Below are 24,780 nucleotides of genomic sequence, written 5' to 3'. Positions count from 1 at the left end.
ACTCACAGTGGGAAATAAGCATAACCTCTGGGGAGTAGAGTACAAGCCAGTTGTACGTTTGTTCTTACTATTATTTCCAGATGAATCTTTGTTTCTACAACTTATTTTCTGTAAATACATTTTGGGTTGTTCTGTTTCATCTGTGTCCTGTCTGTCGAGTAAAAAACAGCTATGGGAAAAAGGTTTCTAATCCCCTCACTATCAAGTACTGTTATTCTCTAATTCGACATTGGAATTCTCTTGTGTGACTGTCTATGCTGGTTCCCAATATGTTTCCAGATTCAATTCAAAGTACTGGTATTGACTTTGGAATACCTATATGGCTTGGGGCCAGCATACTTTAAGGTCTGCCTTCTCCCATATGAACCTTCCCATCCACTCAGGTCCATCATCAGAGGCCCTGCTTCAGGTACCCCTGCCTTTTAATCTAGACAAGTGGCAACCCGGGAAAGAGCCTTCTTGGTTGTTGCCCCAAAACTTTGGAATTTCCTCCCCAAGGAAATGGAAGATTTGTATTCACTTACCCTGAAGCTTCCTTTCTCAGTGGTCCAGAAGTGGGGCAGTCAAACTACATTTGGGAAGTAGCTCCTCCTCATTTGCAGGGTCGGATGAATTATTGATCCCAGAGGGGAGGGGCTCTTCCCATTTGTGCCAGTTCTTCCTAAGCCCGTATCGCCCCATTACTTCTTCTGTAGAGAATCTTCCTTCTCTGTATCTCCTTATTGCTGTCCCTCTGCCGAATGTAACTTAGAACAAACACATTAACTATATACAGTCTTTAATATATCTATATATTCCCTTATCCGAAGGACCTGGGTGGTTTTCGGACTGCCTCACTTTTGGACCACTAAGAAAGGAAGCTTCATGGTAAGTGAATACAAATCTTCCGTTCTCCCGTGGTCCCAGGAGTGGGGCAGTCAAACTACGTTTGGGATATAACAATAGCGGTGTTCCCAGGGTGGGTTTACTGTATTCTCAGTTCATAGGATGTGTTGTAGCACTCTCCTACCAAAGGCAGCTTCAGCTGAAGCCATTTGATCTATCTTGTAGTGTCTTGTAAATGTGTGCACTGACTTCCACGTTGCTGCCCTACATATTTTCTCTAAGGAGGGGAAAGACCTGTATGTTGCAGATGTAGCTGCCCCTCTAAGAGAATGTGCTGTGATCCCATCTGGTGGATTCATTTGCTTTGATTTATATGCTAGAATGATGCATTCTCTTATCCACCTGCTGAGTGTAGATGTTGTCACGTTTTCCCCTATGGAAATCTTTCTAAAAGAAACAAACATGTTTTCTACTCTCCTTATTTGTTTTGTCCTTTCTAAGTAATAACTCAAGGCCCTCCTGACATCCAAAGTATGCCACTCCTTTTCCTTCTCATGTTTCGGGTTTGTACAGAATGAGGGGAGAACAATATCCTCCCCTCTATGAAAGGATGAGTTCACCTTAGGTATAAATGTTGGGTCTGGCCTGAGTACCACCCTATCATTATGAAAGATGCACAATTCCTTATTTATTGACAGCGCCCTTATTTCTGACACTCTTCTAGCTGATGTCACACCCACCAGGAAGATGGTTTTGAGTGTAAGTTCTCTTAGGGGGCATGTTGCCATTGGTTCAAATGGCTCTTTTGTAAGTGCTGTGAGTACGACATTAAGGTGCCTTGTAAGAGATGTCCCTTTCTTGGACCCTTTAATTGCTGAAATGGCTGCTACTTGTCTCTGTAGCGTGCTGGTACTAAGCCCTTTTTCCAGACCTTCTTGTAAGAATAGTAGTATCTGATCTGTTGACGCTTGTAATGGATTTGTGTCTCTATCCTCACACCAGGAACTGAATACCTGCCAAGTCTTGTTGTAACTCTGATTTGTTGAAGTTTTCCTAGAGGTTAACATTGTTGATATCACCCCTTCTGAATATCCCAAGATTTTTAGTTGGCCATACTCAATTTCCAAGCTGTTAAGTTTAATGATGCCGGATATGGGTGTACTATTTTTTCTTGTGTTAGCAAGTCCTTTCTGTATGGCAGTTTCCATGGTTCTGCTACCAATAATCTCTTCAGTTCCTGAAACCATGGCTTTCGTGGCCAAAAGGGTGCTATCATTATTACTTCCACTTTTTGCTCCAGTATTTTCTGTATCACCCTGTTCACTATATTGATCGGTGGAAAGGCGTAAAGAAGTGTCCGTGGCCACTCCTGATTCAGTGCATCTATTCCTAACGCTTCTTGTTCCTTGCTTCTGAAGAAGAATTTTGCTATTTGTCTGTTTTGTGCCGTTGCGAACAGATTCACTCCTGGTGTTCCCAGTCGTTGGCATATTCGATTGAAGATCTGTTCGTTCAGTCTCCATTCTGTTTGACTCACTAAGTTTCTGCTCAACCAATCAGCTACTGTGTTTTGTGTACCTGCCACATTTATAACCCTTAGCGATTTTATGTTTCTCTCTGCCCAGAGAAATATCTCTTCTGCTTCCATGTTCAGTTTTTTGTACTTGGTTCCTCCCTGTTTGTTTACATATGCTTTTGCTGTTGTGTTGTCAGTTTGTACTAATATGTGGTGTCCCGACAGGGAGTCCTGTAGTTTCCATAACCCGTATTTGATTGATCATAGTTCCAGTAGGTTTATGCTGTTTTCCTTTTCCTCTTTTTTCCATGTGCCTTGGGTCATCTTGTTCTGCGTGTGGGCTCTCCATCCTGACAGGCTTGCATCTGTCGTCATCACCTCTCTTTTCGGCTCTCTGAGTGGCATTCCTTTGTTGAATCTTTCTGGTTCCATCCACCAGTTCATCTCTATGTTCAGTGAATCCGGTACCTGAACTATTTTGTGCCACTTGTTTGTTATAACTTTCTGAAAAGGTCTTAGGAATTTCTGGAGTGGACGCATGTGAAACCTTGTCCATTGAACAATGTCCTGGCAAGACACCATCATTCCTTGTAGCTTTGCCAGTTGCATTATCTCCACCGATTTCTGCTTCTGAATTAACTGTATCAATGAGACAATCTTCTGTTGCCTTTCCATTGACACAAAAGCTTTATCCTGTACTGTGTCTATTGTCACTCCCAGGTGTTGGAACTTTTGCGATGGTATCAGGCTGCTCTTTTCCCTGTTGACCACAAACCCATGCCTCTCTAGGCATTCTACGGTTTGCTATACCGCCTTCGTTCCTGAGGCTATGGATTGTGCCTTTATCAGGATATCATCCAAATATGGCGCCAGTGCAATCCCTTGTATGCTGAGCAATGCCACCAGTGTCACCAGTACTTTCGTAAATACCCTTGGCGATCACTTGAGCCCGAATGGGAGAGCTCTGTACTGGTAGTGTTTTCCATCGTATGCAAAGCAGAGGTATTTCCTGTGAGATTCCCTTATCTGAATATGTAGATAGGCCTCCAACAGATCTATGGATGCTAGGAAATCTCCCTTCTGGATGGCCCCTATCGTGGACTTCATGGTTTTGAATTTGCGAGACTTTATGTAGCGATTCATCCATTTCAAATCCAGAATGGCTCTGACATTCCCATTTTTCTTTGGTATGGTGAAAAACACTGAGTACACTCCCTGGCCTTGTACTGTGGTGGAACTGGTTCTATCGCCTTTATGTTCAACAGATGGTGAATGGCTTCTTTCATCCTGAAGTACTTCTGCTCTGATTGGGCTCTTGGTATCTGGATAAATCACTTCGGTGGTAGTGTTTTGAATTCCAAGGAATAGCCCTTGGATACTGTTTTCAGTACCCATTTGTCCATTATTGTTTGGTGCCACTGAACTGCAAATTTTTGAAGTCTCCCACCTATTTGCATGGTTGTCTTTTGCTGTTGATAGTCATGCTTGATTTCCTTTCTTCTGGTTCTTTGCTTGTTGTCCTGTTTTTCGAAAGGAGAAGGGTCTACTGTCGTTTCTTTGTCTTAGTTGCCATCTGCTCTTGTATTGTTTGTCGTTTCCAACTGCGTCTATAGTCACGAAAGGAATATCTGTTCTTGTTTCTCTGTTCTTTTTTCTTTGACAGCAGGACTTTCTTCTTCTCAGAGTCCTCCACCAAGTACTTGTCCAGAGTCTCTCCAAACAGTTTGTATCCAGTATATGGTATTGCCGCCACCTTACGTCTAGCAGTAACATTAAACCCCATGGCTCTGGAAGACATCTGGAATGAGTCCAGTGTAGCGTCTGCTGCGAAAGCAGCTGCCAGTGCTATTTTCTTCACTTCATTCCTGATTTCCTTGGGCATTTTACTACCTGCTGCCACCAGGTCTGATGCCCAGGTAAAAGCTGCTCTTGCAAAGAGGGAGCCTGTAGTTGATGACCTTAGGGATACTGCCAAAGCTTCAAAATTCCTGCGTAAGGCTTGTTCAATCTTCTTGTCAGATGAGTCTTTCGGCATCCCTTCTGCATCCATAGGTAGGACAGAGGTCGTGGCCAGGCTAGACACGAGGTCATCCACTATAGGCAACTTAATCTTCTTCATTGCATCTGGTACCAATGAGTAAAGCTTATTAAATACTGATTGGTATAGCATTGGTTTGGCTGGGTTGTCCCATTCTGCTTTGAAATACTATGGATCATGGCTGGCAATGGAACGCCTGTTTGTGCTGGTCCTGCCTTCGGTAATGCTCTTTCCAGACCTTGTGGGCAGGTTGTATCCATATCTTCTTTTCCTGTTTTGTCTGGGCTATCTGGAGAGTTCTCAGCACCTCTGGTAAAATGTTTGAGTACACTTCCTGTGGGAACAGCCTAGATTGAACTGGACCCACCATTTCCTCTTCTTCGTCTGACAATTTCCCTTCCTCACTTTCTGAGAAAAGGTTTGAAACATGTCATTCTGACTGGAGTTCCTCTGAAAAACCGGATTTCAGTCCAGCTTTCCACCTTCCTTCTTTTGGTTTTGGTGGGAGCAGAGGATTTTGCCTGTCTTTTACCCTTGCTAGGACCTGATTTTTCCTGCCTTTTGGGCGTCTCTTGGTTTTTAACTTCTTTAAATGCTTCTCTGAGTTCTTTCCTCATTTCCTTTCTTAGACATGCCAACATGTTAGATTTGGCATCTTGGCCTGAGAGATCTAGCTCATCATTGCCCTGACTTTCCCCGCTGGGTTCTAATAAGAATTGAGAGGACACAGGTTGGCTTGAAGGTTCCTGATCGCTTAGGGCTCCCTCTGCTGCCTTTAATGTCCCAGAGCCCACCTTGCTTGCCATCCCGCACTCACATCTCTTTCCCGCCTAAAGGCAAGGAGGGGGAAGGGGGGAGAGAGAGAGAAAGCAAAACATATGCTTTACTAGGAAAAGCCTGCTATGGCGCTGGGCAGCCAGTTATTCCGGGGGAAGAGCTCACATCTCTTTTCCCACCTCGCTCGCACATTTCACTCCCTACTCTTCCAGAGACTCCTCTTAGGCCACTTGGCTCTTTGTGGGTCTCTTACCATGATTCAGGTGCGTTGTGCGGATTTTTGAGGCTGTTGCCGCTGCCCGACTGAGTGGAGCTCTGAGAGGCTTTTAAGTGCAGCAGCGTCTTTTTGCGTGATCTCGGAGCTGCAGTGCCTGGTTCTCCCTGTGGCGATTGCTTCTTCTGCGGCCTCCACGGAGCTGGGCCCTAGCCGCACTAGGGGTCATCGGCTCTGCTGCTCGCTCTGCCCCTGCTGCACCTCGAGGAGGATTGCGGACGATGGGGGGGGAGAGACAAGCCCTTCTTCTTCTTCTTCTTCTTGCTGTTGTTGCTGCTATTGCTGCTGCTGCTTAGGATCTCTTTGCTCTGCAGAGCAAAGAAAACTCATGCCTCTGCTGAGCAGGGCCAGTAAAAACTGGCGCGAATGGGAATAATTCATCAGACCCTGCAAATGAGGAGCTACTTCCCAAACATAGTTTGACTGCCCCACTCCTGGGACCACAGGAGAATTTGTCTGTCTTCTATTGTTGTCTTCTGCCAGCAGGTGAAGACTTTTTTGTTTTACTTGTCTTATCCCCAATAAACTCTTCCCTGGTTTTTGGCTTTATATGTTTTTATATGTTTTTATCGAATTACTGTACATACACTTTATTTTAAATGTTTTTCATGTTGTGGTGTTTTAATGTTTGACCTTGGGGACCGTATTTGGATGGAAAAGCAGCATTGAAAAGTTTTAAATAAATAAGGCAGAAGGATAAGCTATCCAGCTATGGAATTTTTGCCGCAAAGGCTGTGCACTTTCAAAATAGTGCTTTTGGGGCCATATTAAGTTTAGAAAGGCCACAGCTCTTACACATAGAAAGGACTCTCTAAAATTTGAAATAAAGATAGTGAAGGAAAAAAACACTCTTTCCCCTCACAGATAAGAAAGAATCAAACAACCTCTTTTAGTGGCATCAGTGAGAAAATTGAGGGACGGGTGCTCCTCCCCCCACCATGCTCCAAATGGGCAGGAAAATGAGTTGCTGAGAGGAAGGAGGACCAAAAATAAACAAAGGGGCCCGTCTGAGAACAATGCAGTTAAAAGAAAAGGAACAAACCTATCGGAGGATAGAGGACACTTACACTGTCTCTAAATATTTAATTAATTTATTGTTTGATTTATTTTTTGAAAAGTGCAGAAGTGCTAAAAGTGCTATATGAGCACAATAAATATTATAATACAATATTCTATTTAATTAAATATTTAGAGACAGTGAAAGTGTTCTATATCCTCCAATAGGTTTGTTCCTTTTCCTTTAACTGTGGGGAAAGAGGAAACACCTCATGAGATTTCAGAGTCATCTAAAGAGCTTCTAAATTCTCTTTGGCTGGCTTCCACATGTGGGACTATATGGGTTCTACAACAATTAACTGTTTCCCATCATCTCTAGACAAGAAACAGCCAACTTTCTTCAAAATGTAGTTAACACTACTGATCCCACATGATCAGTAGTTTTAGGAAATGATGGAATCATAGAAGAGGTGTGAGAAACCAGCCAACAGAAGTATGCCATATTAATCTCTAAAATAGCCACAGCTAAAATAACCTGTGGCTATGGAGCCATGTGGCTTAGACAGAAAATATACAGATTTTATTTTTTTAACTTCCTATACATATTACATTTCTCCACAATGGGGACCCAAAGCAGCTTACATCATTATTCTCTCCTCCATCTTATCCTCCCCCAAACCCTGTGAAGTAAATTAGGGTGAGAGTGTGTGACTGACCCAAGATCCCCTTAGCAAGCTTCCATGGCAGTGTTGATTTGAATCTGGGTCACCCAGATTTCTAGTCTAACCGCTATATGTCACTGTTAAAAATAACATGTCATAATATTCAATTCACATAAAACATTTTAAGGAAATTACCAAATTATATCCTAACAATTCATCACTTTTTTGCCTTCAACAAATTAATTGTAGCAGCAATTAAGGACCACATTGCCAAACTTCATTCTGTGGCTCAGATTCTGAGGAAAGAGGAGAAGAGCTTTGCTTATTTTCTGCGAATTTTCATGGGCCACCTGTTTATAAAATATTCTCTCTGTGGCTCAATTTGGAAATCAGGTTTCTGATCCTATCCTAGAGTACTGAGAATGTATTACTGACTTGTGCATTCCCCTCCTCCCCTTCTTGTATCAAGATTCCTCCCTTCACTCAATGGTTTGCATAACCATATTTTGCTGGGATCCCTGAACCAAGCAAACTACATTTAGGCTAATCAAGATTGCCTTTTAACCACAGGCCAACCACAGTTTGCTTAACTGGGCTGTCACACCAAACTATATTTAAGCATCATGGAAGACAAAATTCACATAAGAGAGGGAACATGTGAGCCCATGGAACATTCCCAGTACTATAAATTGTAGCATGGAGAAGTGGGGCTATGTACAATCTTGCCTATTCCCTCCTGCCCATTCTTTCTTGTGTCAAGAATGCTTTCTCCATGGAATAGTTCAGAAGCCTATAGAATAGTTCACAAGCCCAAAATTAAGGTTAACAACCAAAGGACAAGGAACAACATTGTTTAAAGCATAATTCTGAAAATGTTACAAAGAAATATTTCTCTCATAATGAATGATTAAAATATTTCAATTATTTTATTCTTAAGCATCAGAAAAAAGGCTTTCACAGATTTCAAATTATCTGTAAGACAAATAAGAAACATGAATCACTGGAGCTTTCAAAATCTTTTGAGATGCCACTAATTCAAAGTTCTCTTAGTTTTTATTTATGGAGTTTTTATGAAAGAGACAAAACCTCTGTTTAGAGAAGCCCATTGCAACTCTAAAAGCATTCTATTACACATTCTGCTACTGATGATCAATTTCCTTTATTATTTGAATATCACTTCCCAATTTTCATACTCACTTTATCAAAATTCTGCATCTGCTCCCTGTTGGTAAACCATGATTCCTTGTCTTGACTGGGCTGAATAACAAACACTTCATAATCTGCAAACATCTGAGTGAAACGATTGGCAAAAACCTCCCGTACATGGATGTTGAGCTGGTAAACTTTGGACTCTTCTTCATCACATTGCATTTTCAGGTCTTTCTTGCTACCAGTCTCCTCCTGAACTTCAACCTATAAGAAAAGAGAATTCCACATAGTAGTTCTTCATTTGAAAAAAAGAAAATTATGAAGAGAGTTAAGCATGTCAGAGACCGAGAAGAAAATTATGAAGAGAGTTAAGCATGTCAGAGATCTAGGCTGTCTCAATAATGAACATTTGTTATGAAGATCTGAGGAGATCATAACACCAGATGTAACACAGATAAAACAACGGCACTCTTATTCCTTTTGTGGTAACAATGCCAACACACACGTGGTGTCCTACACAGAAGCCACTTTGGAATACTACAGTGCACTGCTACTCAAAGCGGTGGTCTGTGGACAAGAACCAGTTCATGAGCCCTCAGCTGCCAGTCTGCAATGAATTCAGGAAAGAAATGCTAGTATAATTTAAAAATTTAAGAATTTCACCCAGAATGATTATCAGTCAATGAAGTCAACAATATTAAGTAAGATTGTGTTTTCAAACATAATATAATATTGATAATTATGCCATCACGTAACAGTATGTACTTATTTATTTATTTATAAGTGGGCTCAGGGCAGCTTAAAACAAAAAATGGGCTCAGGGCAGCTTAAAACAAAAAATATACCATTAAAACATCATGACAATATAAAAACAATTTAAAAGCTAAAATCTAGGTGCCTCTAAACAATACCAGGCTACTAGAAACTGTTATTAAAAAGCCATGGGTGCAGCCACGATACAGGCCCAGGGTGGCTGCAGGTGGGGCATGGTGGTCAGGAAAGGGCACAATTTGCTGGCTCTTAGCCAAAGGCCCAGCGGAACATCTCTGTCTTGCAAGCCCTGCAGAACTTTAAAAGGTCCTGCAGGGCCTGGATCTCCATTGGGAGTGTGTTTCCACCAGGCTGGGACCAGGACAGAAAAGGCCCTGGCCCTAGTCAAGGCCAACTGAATGTCCCTCAGGCCAGGGACCACCAAGAGCTGCTTATCCTGAGTGCAAGGCCCTGCAGCTGACATAATGGGAGAGGCGGTCCCATAGGTATGCAGGTCCCAGTCCATGAAGGGCTTTAAACACTAAAACCAATAACTTGAACTGGATCTGGAACTCATATGTGATACATATGTATCACATTAACCCCCGCAAGACAAAAACCCAAGCTAAAGAGTTTTCTGCATATGAGCAGAAAACCCACCTTTTCCTTCGCACAGTACTATGGCCACCAAGGCCAGGCAGTGCCGCAACAAGGTGAGTCATGCCAGGGCCACCAAGCACCATGGCTTAGCAAGCCAAGCCACCTTGGGCCCAGGCAGTGCCACACTGAAATGACCCTCCCTTAGGTTGCCCAGTGCCACAGCAAGGTAAAGCTACCCAGGGCCCCACTGCATCTCGATGAGCTGCCCCAGGGATACTCAGTGCCACATCTTGGTGAGATAAGCAGCCCCAGGGCTGCCCACCACCATGGTAAGGCCCAAGCAGCACAACCCATGACAGGAGCACTCCTGGAAAAGGTAAGGAACAGGAGGGAGGTGTTTTGGAGAGGGGGGATGAAGGGTCTTTGAGAAAAAATGGGTAAAGGGTTAAGGGTCTTTAGGAAGTAATGAGTAATAGCAAAAGGTGCCTGGAGAGCCGAGCAACAGGGATGGGTGAGAAGACAGTAAGAGGGAAGGGTGGCTGGGAAAAACTTTGGAGACAACTGTCTCCACAATCTGCAACATTTTTGAGAGACTCTTCTAGTACAAATCTATACATGTTTGTCATTTGAGACCCCCTCTGAATCTACTGATCTGAGAATGTAAGTAAGTTCATTTCATACTATTTGCACAGATGTACACCCTTTCAGTCAATCCTCAATTAATTTAAATGGGAACAACTCCACAAGTACCTGTGGTTGGTATACATGCTCCCATTCCAATTCATACAATCAAGAATGTTAAATTTTTGATCTGATGTGCTTGCTACATGCCTATGCAAACACAGTAATAAAGTGGCACAAATATGTTACCAGTATGTTTCTAAAGTTCCAAAAGTTTTCCCCATGGGACAAAATGCAGCTCCCTGTACTTGTTTTAGGGATAATGTCATGGAAGGCTTCAGCCCCTCATGGAAGGTTTCAGCCCCTGCACACTACAGCCCCAATCCAAACTATTATTATTATTATTATATTTCTAACCCGCTCCCCTCGCAAACGGGCTTTAAAGCAGAATACAACATATATAAAATATATAAACATGTTAATTTAAAACCAGATGAAAACATCAATAAATATATAATACAGTTTCTAAAAGACAGCAGCACACATATTGCATAACCCAAACAGCAATTCATGGGACCAGACAGCCAACTATTAGATGTTTACAGAACTGGGGGTAACACACACACCCCGTCCCATGGCAGAAGGCCAGTTTCATGTCCCACTCACCTCAACCACCTTATGCCTGGCAGAACATCTCTGTCTTACAGGAGTAGTGGAAAGGTGACAATTCCTGCAGGGCCCAGGTCTCCACAGACAGAGATTTCTACTAGGTGGCAGCCAGGGTCGAAAAGGTCCTGATCGGTTGAGGCAAGGTGGACCTCGTTGGGGCTGGAGACTACCAAGAGATGTTTGTCCATTGATCTGAGTGTCCTCTGGGGAACATAGGGTGAGAGGCGGTCCTGTATTTATGCTGGTCCCAGTCCACTAAGGGCTTTAAAGGTTAAGACCTAGAACCTTGAACCTGAATTCCAGAATTCCACCAGGAGCCAATGTAGCTAGCACAATACTAGTGTTATATGTGACCAGAATGGAATCCTGGTCAAAACACGTGCCGCTGCATTCTGGACCAGCTATAACTTCTGAAGCAGGCCCAGGGGTGGCCCAGTGTAGAGCGAGTTACAGTAGTCCAATTTGGAGGTGACCATTGCATGGATCACTGTAGATAGGTTGCAAGGCAAAAAGTAGAGGGAAATTTGCCGAACTTGGCAGAGATGGAAAAATGCCAATCTGGCAACCACTGTGATCTGGGCATCTACAGATAAGGAGGCGGTTTTCATCTTCGTTCTTCTGTGCATCCCCACATTGGGAAGATTACCAAGCTACACACAAGGAGACGGGGTGAATCTCTCCAATTCAATTTTATTTGTTCACATCATAAGAATCTCTCTGAGAAACATCCTCAGCATACCAAAATATGAATACAACATTAAATCTCTCTCTCTTTTTAGGTTGTTCAACATCATCAACAAGCTTGGATCACCAAGCAACTATATGTACATATAAGTGCTTTGAAAATACAGGCATAATAAAAACTGTACCATGATAACATTAACACTTCGTGTTCATGTGGTTTCATCACCCTTACGCAAAGCCAAGAATTATAGTCAGTAGTCAGCGTATTATACAAACAAGGAACGTAACACTGCCCTTGTCACAGCAACATAATGTGTGACATCCACATCCATTGCATCGTGTTTAGCAAAGGTCTCCGAAGAAGACCAGGTTGCAGCTCTACAGATAAGAGCTACTGGCACCCCCCTCAGAAAAGCAGCAGAAGCCGCTTGTGCCTTGGTAGAGTGGGCTCTGAGCCGCAGCGGACATTCTTCACCCACTTGCTGGCATAGGTGTAAACTACAGGGGGGCTGAGGGGCTCAAGCCCCCCCTGGATTTGGCCGGGGGGGGGGCTGAGCGCCCCCCAGGTAACCGGTGAACTACATGGGGGCTGAGGGGCTCAAGCCCCCTTGAATTTGGTCAGGGGGCAAGCAATGACAAACTCATATGAGGGACTCAGTTATAATGGCAGATGAAGCACAGGACTGTCCACCCCTCCTATTTATATTACAATTTCCATGATTCTTTGGGGCTTTGTTCCTGTTTTTTGCTCTTATGTATTTCTGTGTTTATTAAGAATTTATAATTTTAAAAAGGAGTTGCAGTTTATATAAACATAGGGAAACAGAACGGTTTCCAGTTGGCAAAGGTGTCAGACAAGGATTCATATTATCTCCCTACCTGTTCAACCTCTATGCAGAGCATATCATAAAGAAAGCTGGATTAGATCTAGAAGATGGTGGAGTGAAAACTGGTGGAAGGAACACTAACAGTTTGAGATATGCAGAAGACACCACATTACTGGCAGAAAATAGCAAAGACTTGAAACAACTACTGATGAAGGTTAAAGGAGAAAGTGTTAAAGCAGGATTACAACTGAATATCAAGAAGACAAAAGTAATGACCACTAAGGAATTACACAACTTTAAAGTTGAGAATGAGGAAATTGAAATTGTCCAAGTTTTTCTATTCCTTGGCTCAATCATCAACCAAAAGGGAGACTACAATGAAGAAATCAGAAGAAGATTGAGACTTGGAAGAGCAACTGTGAAGGAGCTAGATAAGATTCCTAAAAATAAAGATGTCTCTCTGGGAACCAACATCAAGATAATCCAAACTGTGATATTCCCCATTACTATATATGGATGTGAAAGTTGGAGAGTGAAGAAAACTGACAAGAAGAAAATGGATTAATTTGAAATGTGGTGCTGGAGGAGAGTTTTGCAGATACCATGGACAGACAGAAAGACAAAAAGGTGGATACTAGATCAAATCAAGCCTGAATTCTCCCTAGAAGCTAAAATGATAAAACTGAGGCTATTGTGCTTTGGCCACATCATGAGAAGATAAGACTCTCTGGAAAAGTCAATAATGCTAGGAAAAGTAGAAGGCAGTAGGAAAAGAGGAAGACCTAAAACGAGACGGCTTGACTCAAAGAAGCCACATCCTCCAGTTTGCAGGATATGAGCAAGTCTGTTAATGATAGGACGTTTTGGAGGTCTTTCATTCATAGGGTCGCCATAGGTCGGAGGCAATTTGATGGCACATAACAACAACAACAACACTTCTAACGCTGTCCCTTTCTTCAAGTTTCAGAAGAGGAGAAACCAGAGAATTAGAAAGATAGACAGGTCAGGTCATTTGTTTACTCCTTTACTGCCCTGAACTATCCTTTGATGTGTAGATTGTTAATCTCAGAACTTCCTCCTCAGGAATAGATCGGTAGATAGGAATTTTCTCTCCACTTTCCTATCAAAGTATGGAAATCCTATAATAAAGAACTCTTACTGCTTTTCTAAAACTAAGGCAAGTATAAGTTTGTTATTTTCTCTTTCTCTTTTACACTGACACCAGCCAGCATGCTCCAACCACCCATCATCACGTTTTCTCTGCAATCAATGCTACTCTGTTAAGGAATAGTTTCTGTTCCTTTTAATAGGGAAAAATTAGTCTTATTTTACTTTTCAGTTACTTTATCATTACATTGTATTTTGGAAATGGAACACTGGAAAGGGGTAGACATTGTTTCCTTGCTGAAATAGCTTTGTTTGTTTGCTTGCTTGCTGTTTTTTTGCGGGGGGGGGGCTGGGTGTGGGAGAACAGTTAGTTTTATCGTGGTAGTGTGTGGGGGTGCTTCAGCCACTCCTAAGCTCCTCTTTCAATTTCCATTCCATTTTTAAATGGAGAGGTGGTATCTATTGCCAAAAAGGACAATTCCTAAAATGGCAGCCTGAGTGCTGTCTCTCAAACAATGAAAAAGCCCATCTGCATGAACAAGATTTGGCGGGGGAGGGTGCACAGATCAGAGGCCTTTTAAAAATTTCCTTTTGCCCTGTATGCAGCCCGGAGAGAACATTGGCAAGGAACATGCACTTAATTATGTGATTTTGTTAATAATGTGTTCTGAATGTCTGTGTTTTTAAGGTGGAATTTTTAAGCAGTGTGCTAAGAAAGCAAGGTATATACAATCCTAGGTAGTATAACTGTGAGTTTTCTTTGGGATCGTGACTGGCACTGTTCTGAATTGGCTCAAAATGTGTTTGTACTCACTTAGTGGATATGAGTTTGAAATGAGAAGAAGGAGATTGCTAATACTCTGAACTCTGTACATTGCTCAGAAATCGAGTGCACAGCAACTGTTTTGTATTCTGCCCTGGTTCAAACTTCAACCACACTTTTACCAAGTGAAGGCATCTGCAATGCTACAATTTAGTAAATTTCAATACTAAGTCACCCTTATGAATAAGGCAGAATAAAGACTCCTGTAAATGAACATCCAGGAAAATGTAAAAAAATTTCCCCTACAGGCTTTTCTATGTTGACTTTTTTAGTGCCAAATTTGTGACCATTCATTTGTCCTATACACATGGCATGTATATTTGTAGATCTTAAAGTGACTATCCTAAAAGTGAATTTCAAAAACAGGACACAGTGGGAGATTGCTGAGATAGCACTATAACCACTGGCCAACTACTACATTTTCCTAGGTTTGGCCCAGCCCAGGGGGATTGTTAGGAGGGTCCTCATGGGTGCCTGGATCCCCCTAAATTTGTGGGGAGCCCCTCCCTAAATCCTCCATGGTGCCGCCTCCATAGATGGTGGCAATGGAAGCCCCTCCCTATGATGTCATTGGCTCCTCCCTATGATGTCACTGGACCCCGGTTCTTTTAAGGACCAGATATAGCAGCGCCTCTGGCCCAGGCCCAGGCCCAGGCCCAGGCCCAGCCCCCCCCCCCGAAATTGGAAAGTCTATGCCCCTGCTTGCTGGTAAGCTCTCCGGACTGCTGACACAATCCACTGTGACGAAGTGTGGGCCGAAGTACACTTCCCTTTATAAGGCCCACCAAAACAAACAAAAAGATGTGTGTCTGTGCGAAACTCCTTAGTCCTATCCAAACAAAACGATAAGAGTCTTTTTAAATCCAAGGAGCGCAATGCTCTCTGTGCTCCAGATTCAGGAGAGGGATAGAAAACAGGAAGGACAGTCTCCTGTGAAACATGGAATGGTGACACGACCTTAGGTAGAAACTGTAATCTAGGCCAAAGTACCACCTTGTTGGGATAGATTCTTAAGAAGGGAGGGTCCACTCTGAATGCAGAGAGATCACTCACCCTCCATGCGAAAGTTATAGCTACCACGAAGCACAACTTCCAAGACAACAATTCTACAGGACACATAGCCAGAGGCTCAAAAGGTTTTAGCATAAGTTGTGAGAGCACCAATGATAATGACCACTGGGGAACAGGGGGTGTGATAGGTGGATGAAGGTTAAACATCCCTTTCAGGAATTTTTTAGAAGTAGAATGAGAAAACACTGTATGCCCTTCAAATTGTTCATGACTGGCTGAAATAGCTGCCAGGTGAACTTTCAAAGATTTTAATGAACACAAATAATCCAAAATGTCATATAATGAACATGTAGGTGGCAGGCCTTTCCCTGATCCCCATTAGTACCTATTAGTACCTATTGGAAATGGAAAATGTAACTGATGGTGTATTAAACATGGAGAAAGTGACTTTGACTGTATTGTATATCATTATGATGGCCAGGATGAAGGAATACCGAAATGAGTGAATTTGAATGCTGGCAGGCTCGTTGCCATCTGCCGGGAGATCCGTCTGCGGGAGTGGTTGTGCTCCTCAGAATCGGCCACTTTGCTGTTCAATATTTACACTCACAGAGACATTGCACTGATTTTGCCATCTGTTGGGAGATCTGCCTGTGGGAGTACTGGTACCTTTTGTATTGGCTGCTCTACTCACAGAGACATACATGTGGATATCTCAGAGTACCTTTGGGACATGTGATTATGAACTGAGTTACATGGTCCTTTAACTGTTTATAAGAGATTTTGTATATTGCAAATTAGGATATTGAATGACTAAAATACTTCTTGATATTTATTCACTGATATTGATGTTTGTTTGGGGTTTCTGACAGGTTGTTTTTGGTGTGTCTTTTGGGACCCTTCCTGTTTGGTTTTGGCTGAAATAGCTGCCAGGTGAACTTTCAAAGATTTTAATGAACACAAATAATCCAAAATGTCATATAATGAACATGTAGGTGGCAGGCCTTTCTTGTTAGCCAAATACACAAAGCGTGTCCACTTTGATAAATAGGACCTCCTGGTAGATCTGGCATTCAAGATCACCTTTTGCACCTCTTGAGAGCAAGTTAAGGGCTGGGGTATATATGCCAGGCTGTCAAGTGGAGTTTCTCTGGGTTGTGGTGAAACAAGTACCCCCCATGTCAGAATGTCTGGGACCACAGGTAGTATAATATAAGTCCATTTGGACAGCTCTAGTAACTTTGGCAACCAGATTTGCCTTGGCCAAAAGGAAGTTACTAGAATGCAATCCATGTTGTCTTGTTGAATTTTGCACAACACTTTTGCAATCGGGGGAATGGCGGGATGAGGTAGAACATCCAACCTGACCATGTGTGCTGAAAAGTGTCCCCCATTCAGTTGGGGTCGCTTCCTGCTAGGGAGCAAAACAGTGGTGCCTTCGTGTTGGCTGCAATGGCAAAAAGATCTACCTCTGGTATCCCCCACTGAGTAAACACAGGTTCCAGATAGCGGTTGTTTAAAGACCACTCGTGATTGGTATTCAGCTGTCTGCTGAGCACATTCACTTTGGCATTGTCTGTACCAACAATGTGTATGGTATATACAATAACTTTGTTGGCAATAGCCCATTCCCAGATGGCCATGGCTACTGCACAGAGAGCCATTGATGCAGTTCTGCCCTGTTTGTTTAAATAGTGCACTGCCATGATGTTGTCCATCTGTATTTGAACTTCCCTTCCCTGAAGGAGAGCTGCAGAAGAGACAAGTGCAAAGTGGATTGCCCACAGTTCTAAGACATTAATGTGCAGAGACTGTCCTTTAAGTGACCATTGATCCTGTACAGACCAGGACCCACAATGAGCACCCCAACCATAAGTAGAAGCATCAGTAGTTACTACCTTATCGCACCATTTGGTCCCGAAGGGAACTCCCTTAAAGGGATTAGCTCCCAGTGACCACCAATTTAGAGATTTTACAACTCGTCATGATATGGAGAATTTGTGAATAGGAGAATGCACCCTAGCATCAAACTTCCTCATGAACCAATTTTCCAGTGGCCACATATTTAAGTGAGCAAAAGGCACCACTGCTGTCATAACAGCCATATGGGCTAGTAATTTCTGGATCCTCCATACCAAATGAAAGCGGTTTCTAACAAACATGGAGACTAAGGACTGAATCAACTTTGCCCTTTCTGGTGGAAGGGTAGCACTCGCTCGTGTGGCATCCAAAACAGCACCAACGTAGGCCACTATTCTACTGGGTTCCAGATTAGACTTGGAAAAGTTTATTACCAGACCTAGCCAGTGACATGTGTCCACCAGGAGTGCTACATCCTGCACTAACTTTTCTCTAGATGAGGCTGTAACCAACCAGTCATCTAGGTATGGATAGAGCAGCCTTGAGCCTTGAGATGCACCACCACTGGCACCATACTTTTAGTAAATACCCTTGGAGCGGTAGACAACCCAAAGGATAATGCAGCGTATTGAAAAACCCTGTCTTAATATTTAAAACAGAGATACTTTCTATGGTCCCTTCTGATTGCAACATGAAAGTATGCATCTTTAAGGTCCAGTACTGCAAACCAAACACTCCCATCCAACAACGGAAGTATAGCAGAGAGGGTTACCATTTTAAATTTAGATCCAGAGGAGTTGGCCGTGTTAGTCTGTAGTAGCAAAATAGAAAAGAGTCCAGCAGCACCTTTAAGACTAACCAACTTTACTGTAGCATACACTTTCAAGAATCACAGTTCTCTTTGTCAGATGCATCTGACGAAGAGAACTGTGATTCTCAAAAGCTTATGCTACAGTAAAGTTGGTTAGTCTTAAAGGTGCTACTGGACTCTTTTCTATTTTAAATTTAGACACCTGAAGAAACCAATTAAGGTATCTAAGATCTAAAATAGGCTGTAGGTCACCATCCTTCCTGGGGACCAAGAAAAACTGTGAGAAAAACCTTCGGATATGTTCAACATCATGGACCTCTTGGATGACACCTTTTTCTAATAGTGAAGCAATTTCAGCCTTAAGTTCTTTTAAGGTATTGTTAACAGCAGCAGGAGGCATAATGCAATCAGGAATCGCCACAAACTCCAACCCATAACCACACTTAACAATTGTTAAGACCCAAGAGTCAGTTGTTATAGACTCCCACTGAGAATAGTAGGTGGACAGTCTCTCAGTGAAACACAGGCTTTGGTTGGGTGTGGCTGGAACACGTCAGAACTGCTTTGCAGGCCCTTGGTTGTGTTGCAAAGCCAGCTGAGAAAGTTTCTGCTTGTATTCTTCTGTACTGTTGGCATGATTGGTAGGGTCATGAGAACGGGCCCTGTGGTTGCTTATATTGTCTATACACCCTGTCATATCTCTGGTTGGGATACTGATGCCTAGGAAAATAACTGGGTTTATATGTCTGCTGCTCTTGTAACACGGCAAGAGACTTCACTGTGACGATTCTTCTTCTTTTGAGACAAAGTCTCATCTGTGGCTGCAGCTAACAAGGTTGACCCTTCAAAGGGCATCTCCTCGACTTGGTTCTGGTCTCGGGTCATAAGGCGGTGGATCTAAGCCATGAGCGATGCCAAATTAAAATGGCACCAGCCATACCCTTTGTTGATGTTTCCAATGCATGACGGCCAGCATTCATCTGCTGCTTTGACACTCTTATGGCCTCAATTTGTAGTAGGTCAAACATTGCTTGACCAATACAAACATACGCAGTTGCCTTATATCAAGTCAAGGTTCTCACAGAGATATAACTTGGTGGTTGCCAATTCAAGTTCAGAGCCAAAACTGAGTATTGTCTTCTCTCACATGCATCTATCTTCTTCCCTCTCTTGTCCGCCGGGACAGAATGAGAGCCTTGTCTCTGTTTCTGAAACTCCTCTGTAACCAAAGACAAGGGAACCGGATGCTTGAAAAGGGAGGGCCATGTATCATGCTTCACCTTATACATGGCTTCAACTCTCTTAGAGCTGGCAGGGAGCTCAGCTGGTTTCTCCCAAGTCTTTAGGATCACCTCATCCAATCCCGTCACGATAGGGAACCCAACAGTGGCTGGGGCATTGCTGTGAAGTCTACAAAATAACTTGCCAGACATCTTGGGCACTGACGAGGAGACATCTAAGTCTAATGCTTGAGCCATCCTTGCCATCTGCTCAGCATATAGGTGCAGGTCCTCATATGGAGACCCCGAAGAAGGCACCACATTCCCATTGGGTGATGGTTCTGATGTTTCGGATCCATGATCGGATGGTTCCGGAAGGTAATCCACATCCTCATCAGAATCAGAGAAGTGCTGGAGTTGAACAGGAGATGGAGGTGGGAGCCAAGCCTTTCCAGATGATGTAGACAGTTTTGGAAATGATGCATCAAAGCCATGAGGGCACCCTGTCCAGTAACAGTGGTAAGGGGGAGGAATACAACAAGACAAGTGATATTCATGTTGAATCGACTCTCTCGGATCCGACACATGAACATGCTCGGATCCACGTTCACTGTGATGACTCGGAGCCAGGGATCCCTCCACTGGAGTAGCACTGTGGACTTGTCCTGATGAATCACCCACCGGAGCTGGCACTGCAAATATTGTAGACTCGAAGCCACGCTCGGTGGTCCACAAACGAGTCAGTTGCCACCGGAGTCGGATCCAGCTCTCTCAACTCCCTGGCGACGGAGTTTTGGAAGGAAGCAAGATGACAGCGTCTTCCAACCATGGTTCCCTGGATCAACTCCGATGTTCACAGCTCTGATCTCGGCTCCGACTAGTCCTAGGTAAATGCTTTGTCTTTTTCAGCCTCTTTGCAGGTGGCTCCGAAGAGGGTCTCAGATCCAAGGAAGGGAGTGGAGCTGAAGTCTTTGCTACTTTTGGATCCAGCTTCAGAGTCGATCGCATAGAAGTCACGGATCCCGCTCTGGGGCGCCGATCCAGAGTGCTCACAGTCTTGTCAGCTCTCTTACCAGAACCAGCTGACTGCCCCTCAGAATCTGAATTCTGACCCAATACAGGGTCGGCTCTCACAAAGACTTTATTCCATAAAGTGGCCTTTAGACATTGGGCCCTCTTATTTCTGGCCTTGGTGGTAAATTGTTGGCAAAAGGAGCACGCACTCACTTTATGCCCTTCTCCCAGACACAGGAGACACAGGTCATGTTGATCCAACCTGGTTATCTTAGTACCACACTAGGTACACTGCTTAAACAACGATTTCTCCAACATCATGGAGAACTCACTGCAGCCGCCCTCAGCACAACAAACTCGAGGGAAATGCACGTGGTCCAAGTCACCAAAAACAGCGTCGAAATTCGTAAGCCAAAATCCAAATCCAGTCCAAAGATCAGTTAACCGAAGAAATCTGTAGATCAATTGAAACAGAAGAAATACGAAAGAGCTCTGAAGCAAAGTTTCTTTCTTTTCAGTGTTTAAGAGAGAACTGAGGGAGAAGGGGTAGCTCCTCATAGGTCACGGGACCCATTTTGGCAAGAAAAATGGTTAGTCTATGTGACCAGGGAAAAGCAGTCCCTAACGGAGCTCTAAAGAGGCTAGTAAGTTTCTCCGTTGGCAAGCCTGCACATGTGCAGTCCCGATAAGGGGATGCATAGAAGAACAAAGATGAACTAGAGTTTGCTAGCTATCTACAGCCAGTTTCCAATTACCAATAGCATAACTTTCAAATCGAACAATCAAGATGAGGATTCAATCCAGATGAATGGCATAGACTCTTCAAAATCAAATGCTTACTCATACAATTCTCATTAAAGTTCTCTTTACTCCATAAAAATAAGTACAACAAAAAATATTCTGACCACAAAAGCAAAAATAAGGTTTATGGGAGGAAACTTTAATGTGGGCTGCACTATTTTTTAAAAAAATAAAAGAGGAGGAGAAAATTAATATATCAGAACGTCAGGAAAACCACCATCAAAGTCACAGTTTAGACAGTTTCAGGTGGGTATGTCACAGAAATATGGATTAGAGCACATTATACTTAGTGTTGTACATGTATTCTAGTGAACTTTATATAAACTCTGTATGAACTTTACTGCAGTTTTTTTCTAGCATGTTGTATAACAACACAGGTGGTCTTTCATCTTTGACAGCAAATTAAAAATAGGGGACTGCAGGGCTCATTTCGAGGGGGAACACACAGGAACACAGTTCCGGCAGTTCCCCAATGAGGTCACGTCAGGTGGCCCCACCCACCTGACTCTTGGCCATTTTGGGCCCGTTCCGGCCTGGATTGGGGCTGAAACGGCCTGGATCGGGCCTCTGACAGGTGGTGGATCACTCTCCCGCTCATCAGCGGCCCGATCCTGACCATTTTGGGCCCCTTTTCAGCCATTTTCAGCCCCTTTTTGCCATTTTGGGCCCAATTTTGGCCCTGAATGACCAGGTTTGGGTCCAAAACAGCCAGAATAGGTGATGTCAGGGGGTGTGGCATATGCAAATCAGTCATACTAATGACACACTTCCAGTGATGGCAAGAGGCGTGGCATATGCTAATGAGTTATGCTAATGAGTTCCTCCCATTCTTTTTCTATGAAATGACCCCTGGTGGACTGTATCACATAAATGTTCTCTAATTATTAGAATGGACGAATGATCTGTTAACTTTTCCTGTCATCTTTACTAATTCATATATCTTGTCTGGCAGCTGGACATAGTGTCACTTTTTGGCTAATTAGAATGTCACAAGATTGAAAATATAAATTAATCAAATCTCTGTCAGCAGCTCAGCAATGCAAGAGAGCTTGCAAATCATCCAGAGATATTTCCTAAAAGTGTGAAAGGATAAAAGCAACAGACTAACTGGGAATTACAAACAAGCTGTTAACTACTATGTATATTAGGTAGACTACTGAGGGGTTGTGCAACAAACTGATTTATACAAACCACAGTTGACCACCATTATTGCTGGAGCAGATAAATCCTGCTCCATATTTCACAAGATCAAGCAACTGCTTGCAAGAAAACCCATTTAGAACCAAGCAGCAATACCAATTAACAGTTAAAATCCCAAATCAGTCTAGAACCTGTCCTTTACCTGTCTGTAATTAGATTATTATATAACTTACCTTTTCAAGGCTCACACCTGTTCTTTTCACAAGTGCTTGGAGCCTTGCTATGGTTTCATTTTCTTTCAGCAGTTCATAAGAATTGATTGGTGACCCTGCTATGTTCCCATTTCTTTTATCAGATACTATATCACATGTCCTGAGGCTTTTCATCTTGGAGGCACTTTCACTACAATGCAAGTTTCCCTCAGGTGGAATCCCAAAAGCCATAAGGATCTCCGAGGCTTCCTGAATGAATTCAAGTTTATTTGGAAATTGAGGCAAATCTTCTGGCAGCTCAACATAGTGGTTATCTATGTCCACAAAGCACAAGTTTGCCTAGAAATTAAAGTTAGGAGAAATATAAAAGTAACAATTAGTAGAATGAAAATTTCTGGAGATATACTGCATATATAATACACAATGCTGGAAAGTTACATTTGAATACAAAAGTGAATCCAAATTTAAACAGATACAAGATTAAATTATCCTTTCTGGGCTCCCTGTTAATGCTCTCCCTAGTACTTGAATTATATTGTAATTCTTCCTTGCAGAGAAAAAACAGAGTTGCACTTACCTGTAACTGTTGTTCATTGAGGTCTTCTGTGCAGGCAAACATGGGACTGGGCATGCACAAGCCTGCCAACTGGATGAATTTTACAGCTTTTTTTCTCCTCCAGAGGGGGCACTCTCCTCCTAGAGCACCTGTGCAGCGATTTCCTGCTGAAGACGTCCGTGCTCTAGGAGAGCACGCCCCCCCCTGACCCTCAGTTTCTCATTTGCTGCCAGACTCTCCATGTGAGAAGTGAAGAGTATATAGCAGGGCAGGAGGGAGGGTATGTGGGACTGCACAGAAGACCTCAATGAACAACAGTTACAGGTAAGTGCAATGCTGTTGTCATTGTCGGTCTTCTGTGCAGTCCCACATGGGAGTTTAGCAAGCTATAACCAGGAGGAGGACTGATTCTTCACTCAAACAACACTTGCTGAACTGCTTACTTAGATTAATATCCAGGGCATAGTGCTTCACAATAGCATCAGCAGATGCCCTATTGCAACTTGCTTATCTCATACAATGGAGCACATTAATAAGTGCTGTTGATTTCACTTGAGACTTGGTGGTTAATTGTATAGATCTCTAATGGACAAAGCACGGAATTTACATGACATAAATTGATGATTTATATCACTCAACTCACAAGAGTGCAAAAATTGTCCTTTTTCCTTTCTTAGAGCCCTCATATCAAATGAACAGATGGGTATCTGTTCTGTGTATGAAGTGCTCTTTTATCCCCCGAAACAGATGATAGGAAGAGGACCAGTAGTATCATCTCTTGTATCATGTGGAATTGGAAACCCTTTTGTTAGAAACTCAAGGCTTGGCCTGAGGAATATTTTCTCCTGATATGTGTCAAGGAATGATTGGTCCATTCTCAGAGCTGCTAGCTCACTCATTATTTAGCTGGTGCAATCACCACTAAAAGTTACCTTGCAAGGCAACATTCTCAATGAACATTTGGCTGAAGGCTTGAAAAGATTTCTCCATCTGTTAGCTAGTACCAACTGTAGTGGCCACTGTGGTACTATTGAAGTGAGTAGTGGACATGTTACTCAACTCCAATAGGGACAGTGTGCATGCAATGCAAAAATACAGTTTCCTGTCTGCTGTGGAGCGGGAGGCAGAAAATAGCTGCCCTGTGAACCCACAGAGAAGTTGGATAAACCTTCCCTTTTTGGAAACCACAAGGTATTCTAATATGAAAGCCAGGGCACAGGTATAAGGATTAACTCCTGTAGTTCCTGCCCAAGTTTTAAGCCTAGGCCATTTCCTGGCAAAACAAGTTTGCATTGAGTATAAGTTCTGTTACCTCATCAGGCAGATCAACTAATAAAGAATTAGTCTTGTTAGATTCAGTCTGGGGACAGTACAGTACTTGATTCCTTCAAGGAAAAAAGGAGATCCAGTACCTAGGTGTCACAGGCTGGGCCAGCCCAAACAGGGTGGTTCAAGTCCAAACCTTAATGCCAGAGTCTGAGCGGAGTTCCAAGAGCAAAAGCCAGGTCAAACCGGGGGTCAGAGCATGAGATAACGCCAGGAGTGAGTCCAGAGTCCAAGAGCAAGGTCAGGTACAATCCAAGGTCATTTACCGGTAGTGTCAGGTCCAAAAGCAGGCACGGGCACGGGCATGGGCACGGGCACGGAACACGGAACACGGAACACGGAACACGGAACACGGAACACAGAACACAGAACACAGAACACGGAGTGGTTGCAGGCAGTAGACACGTTGCTTCCATGCCCGGCAGTTCCTCCAGACTGGCTCTTATAGCCAGGCGTGGTTTTCAGCCAGCAGCTGGCGTTGGCTCAAGAGGTGAGCACTGCGCCATCTCTC

At 43.2% G+C, this 24,780-nt stretch overlaps 1 protein-coding gene across 4 annotated transcripts in view; it reads right to left on the bottom strand.

Annotated features, from left to right (window-relative positions):
- The window catches only part of DENND5A (DENN domain containing 5A), a 128,605-nt gene that overhangs the window by 63,926 nt on the left and 39,899 nt on the right, over window positions 1–24,780 (bottom strand). For all 4 annotated transcript variants that reach the window (XM_054970840.1, XM_054970841.1, XM_054970842.1 and 1 more), the window contains exons 6-7: window positions 22,409–22,726; window positions 8,286–8,501 (exon numbers count right to left, since the gene is read on the bottom strand). In XM_054970840.1, coding sequence (XP_054826815.1) covers window positions 8,286–8,501; window positions 22,409–22,726 — 534 coding nt within the window. The remainder of the gene's footprint in view (window positions 1–8,285; window positions 8,502–22,408; window positions 22,727–24,780) is intronic.

Source organism: Eublepharis macularius, chromosome 2, assembly GCF_028583425.1.
Source record: "Eublepharis macularius isolate TG4126 chromosome 2, MPM_Emac_v1.0, whole genome shotgun sequence".
Classification (NCBI taxonomy): Eukaryota; Metazoa; Chordata; class Lepidosauria; order Squamata; family Eublepharidae; genus Eublepharis; species Eublepharis macularius.
The sequence above is the reverse complement of the archived record's forward strand: the minus strand, read 5'-3'. Positions and strand labels throughout refer to the sequence as shown.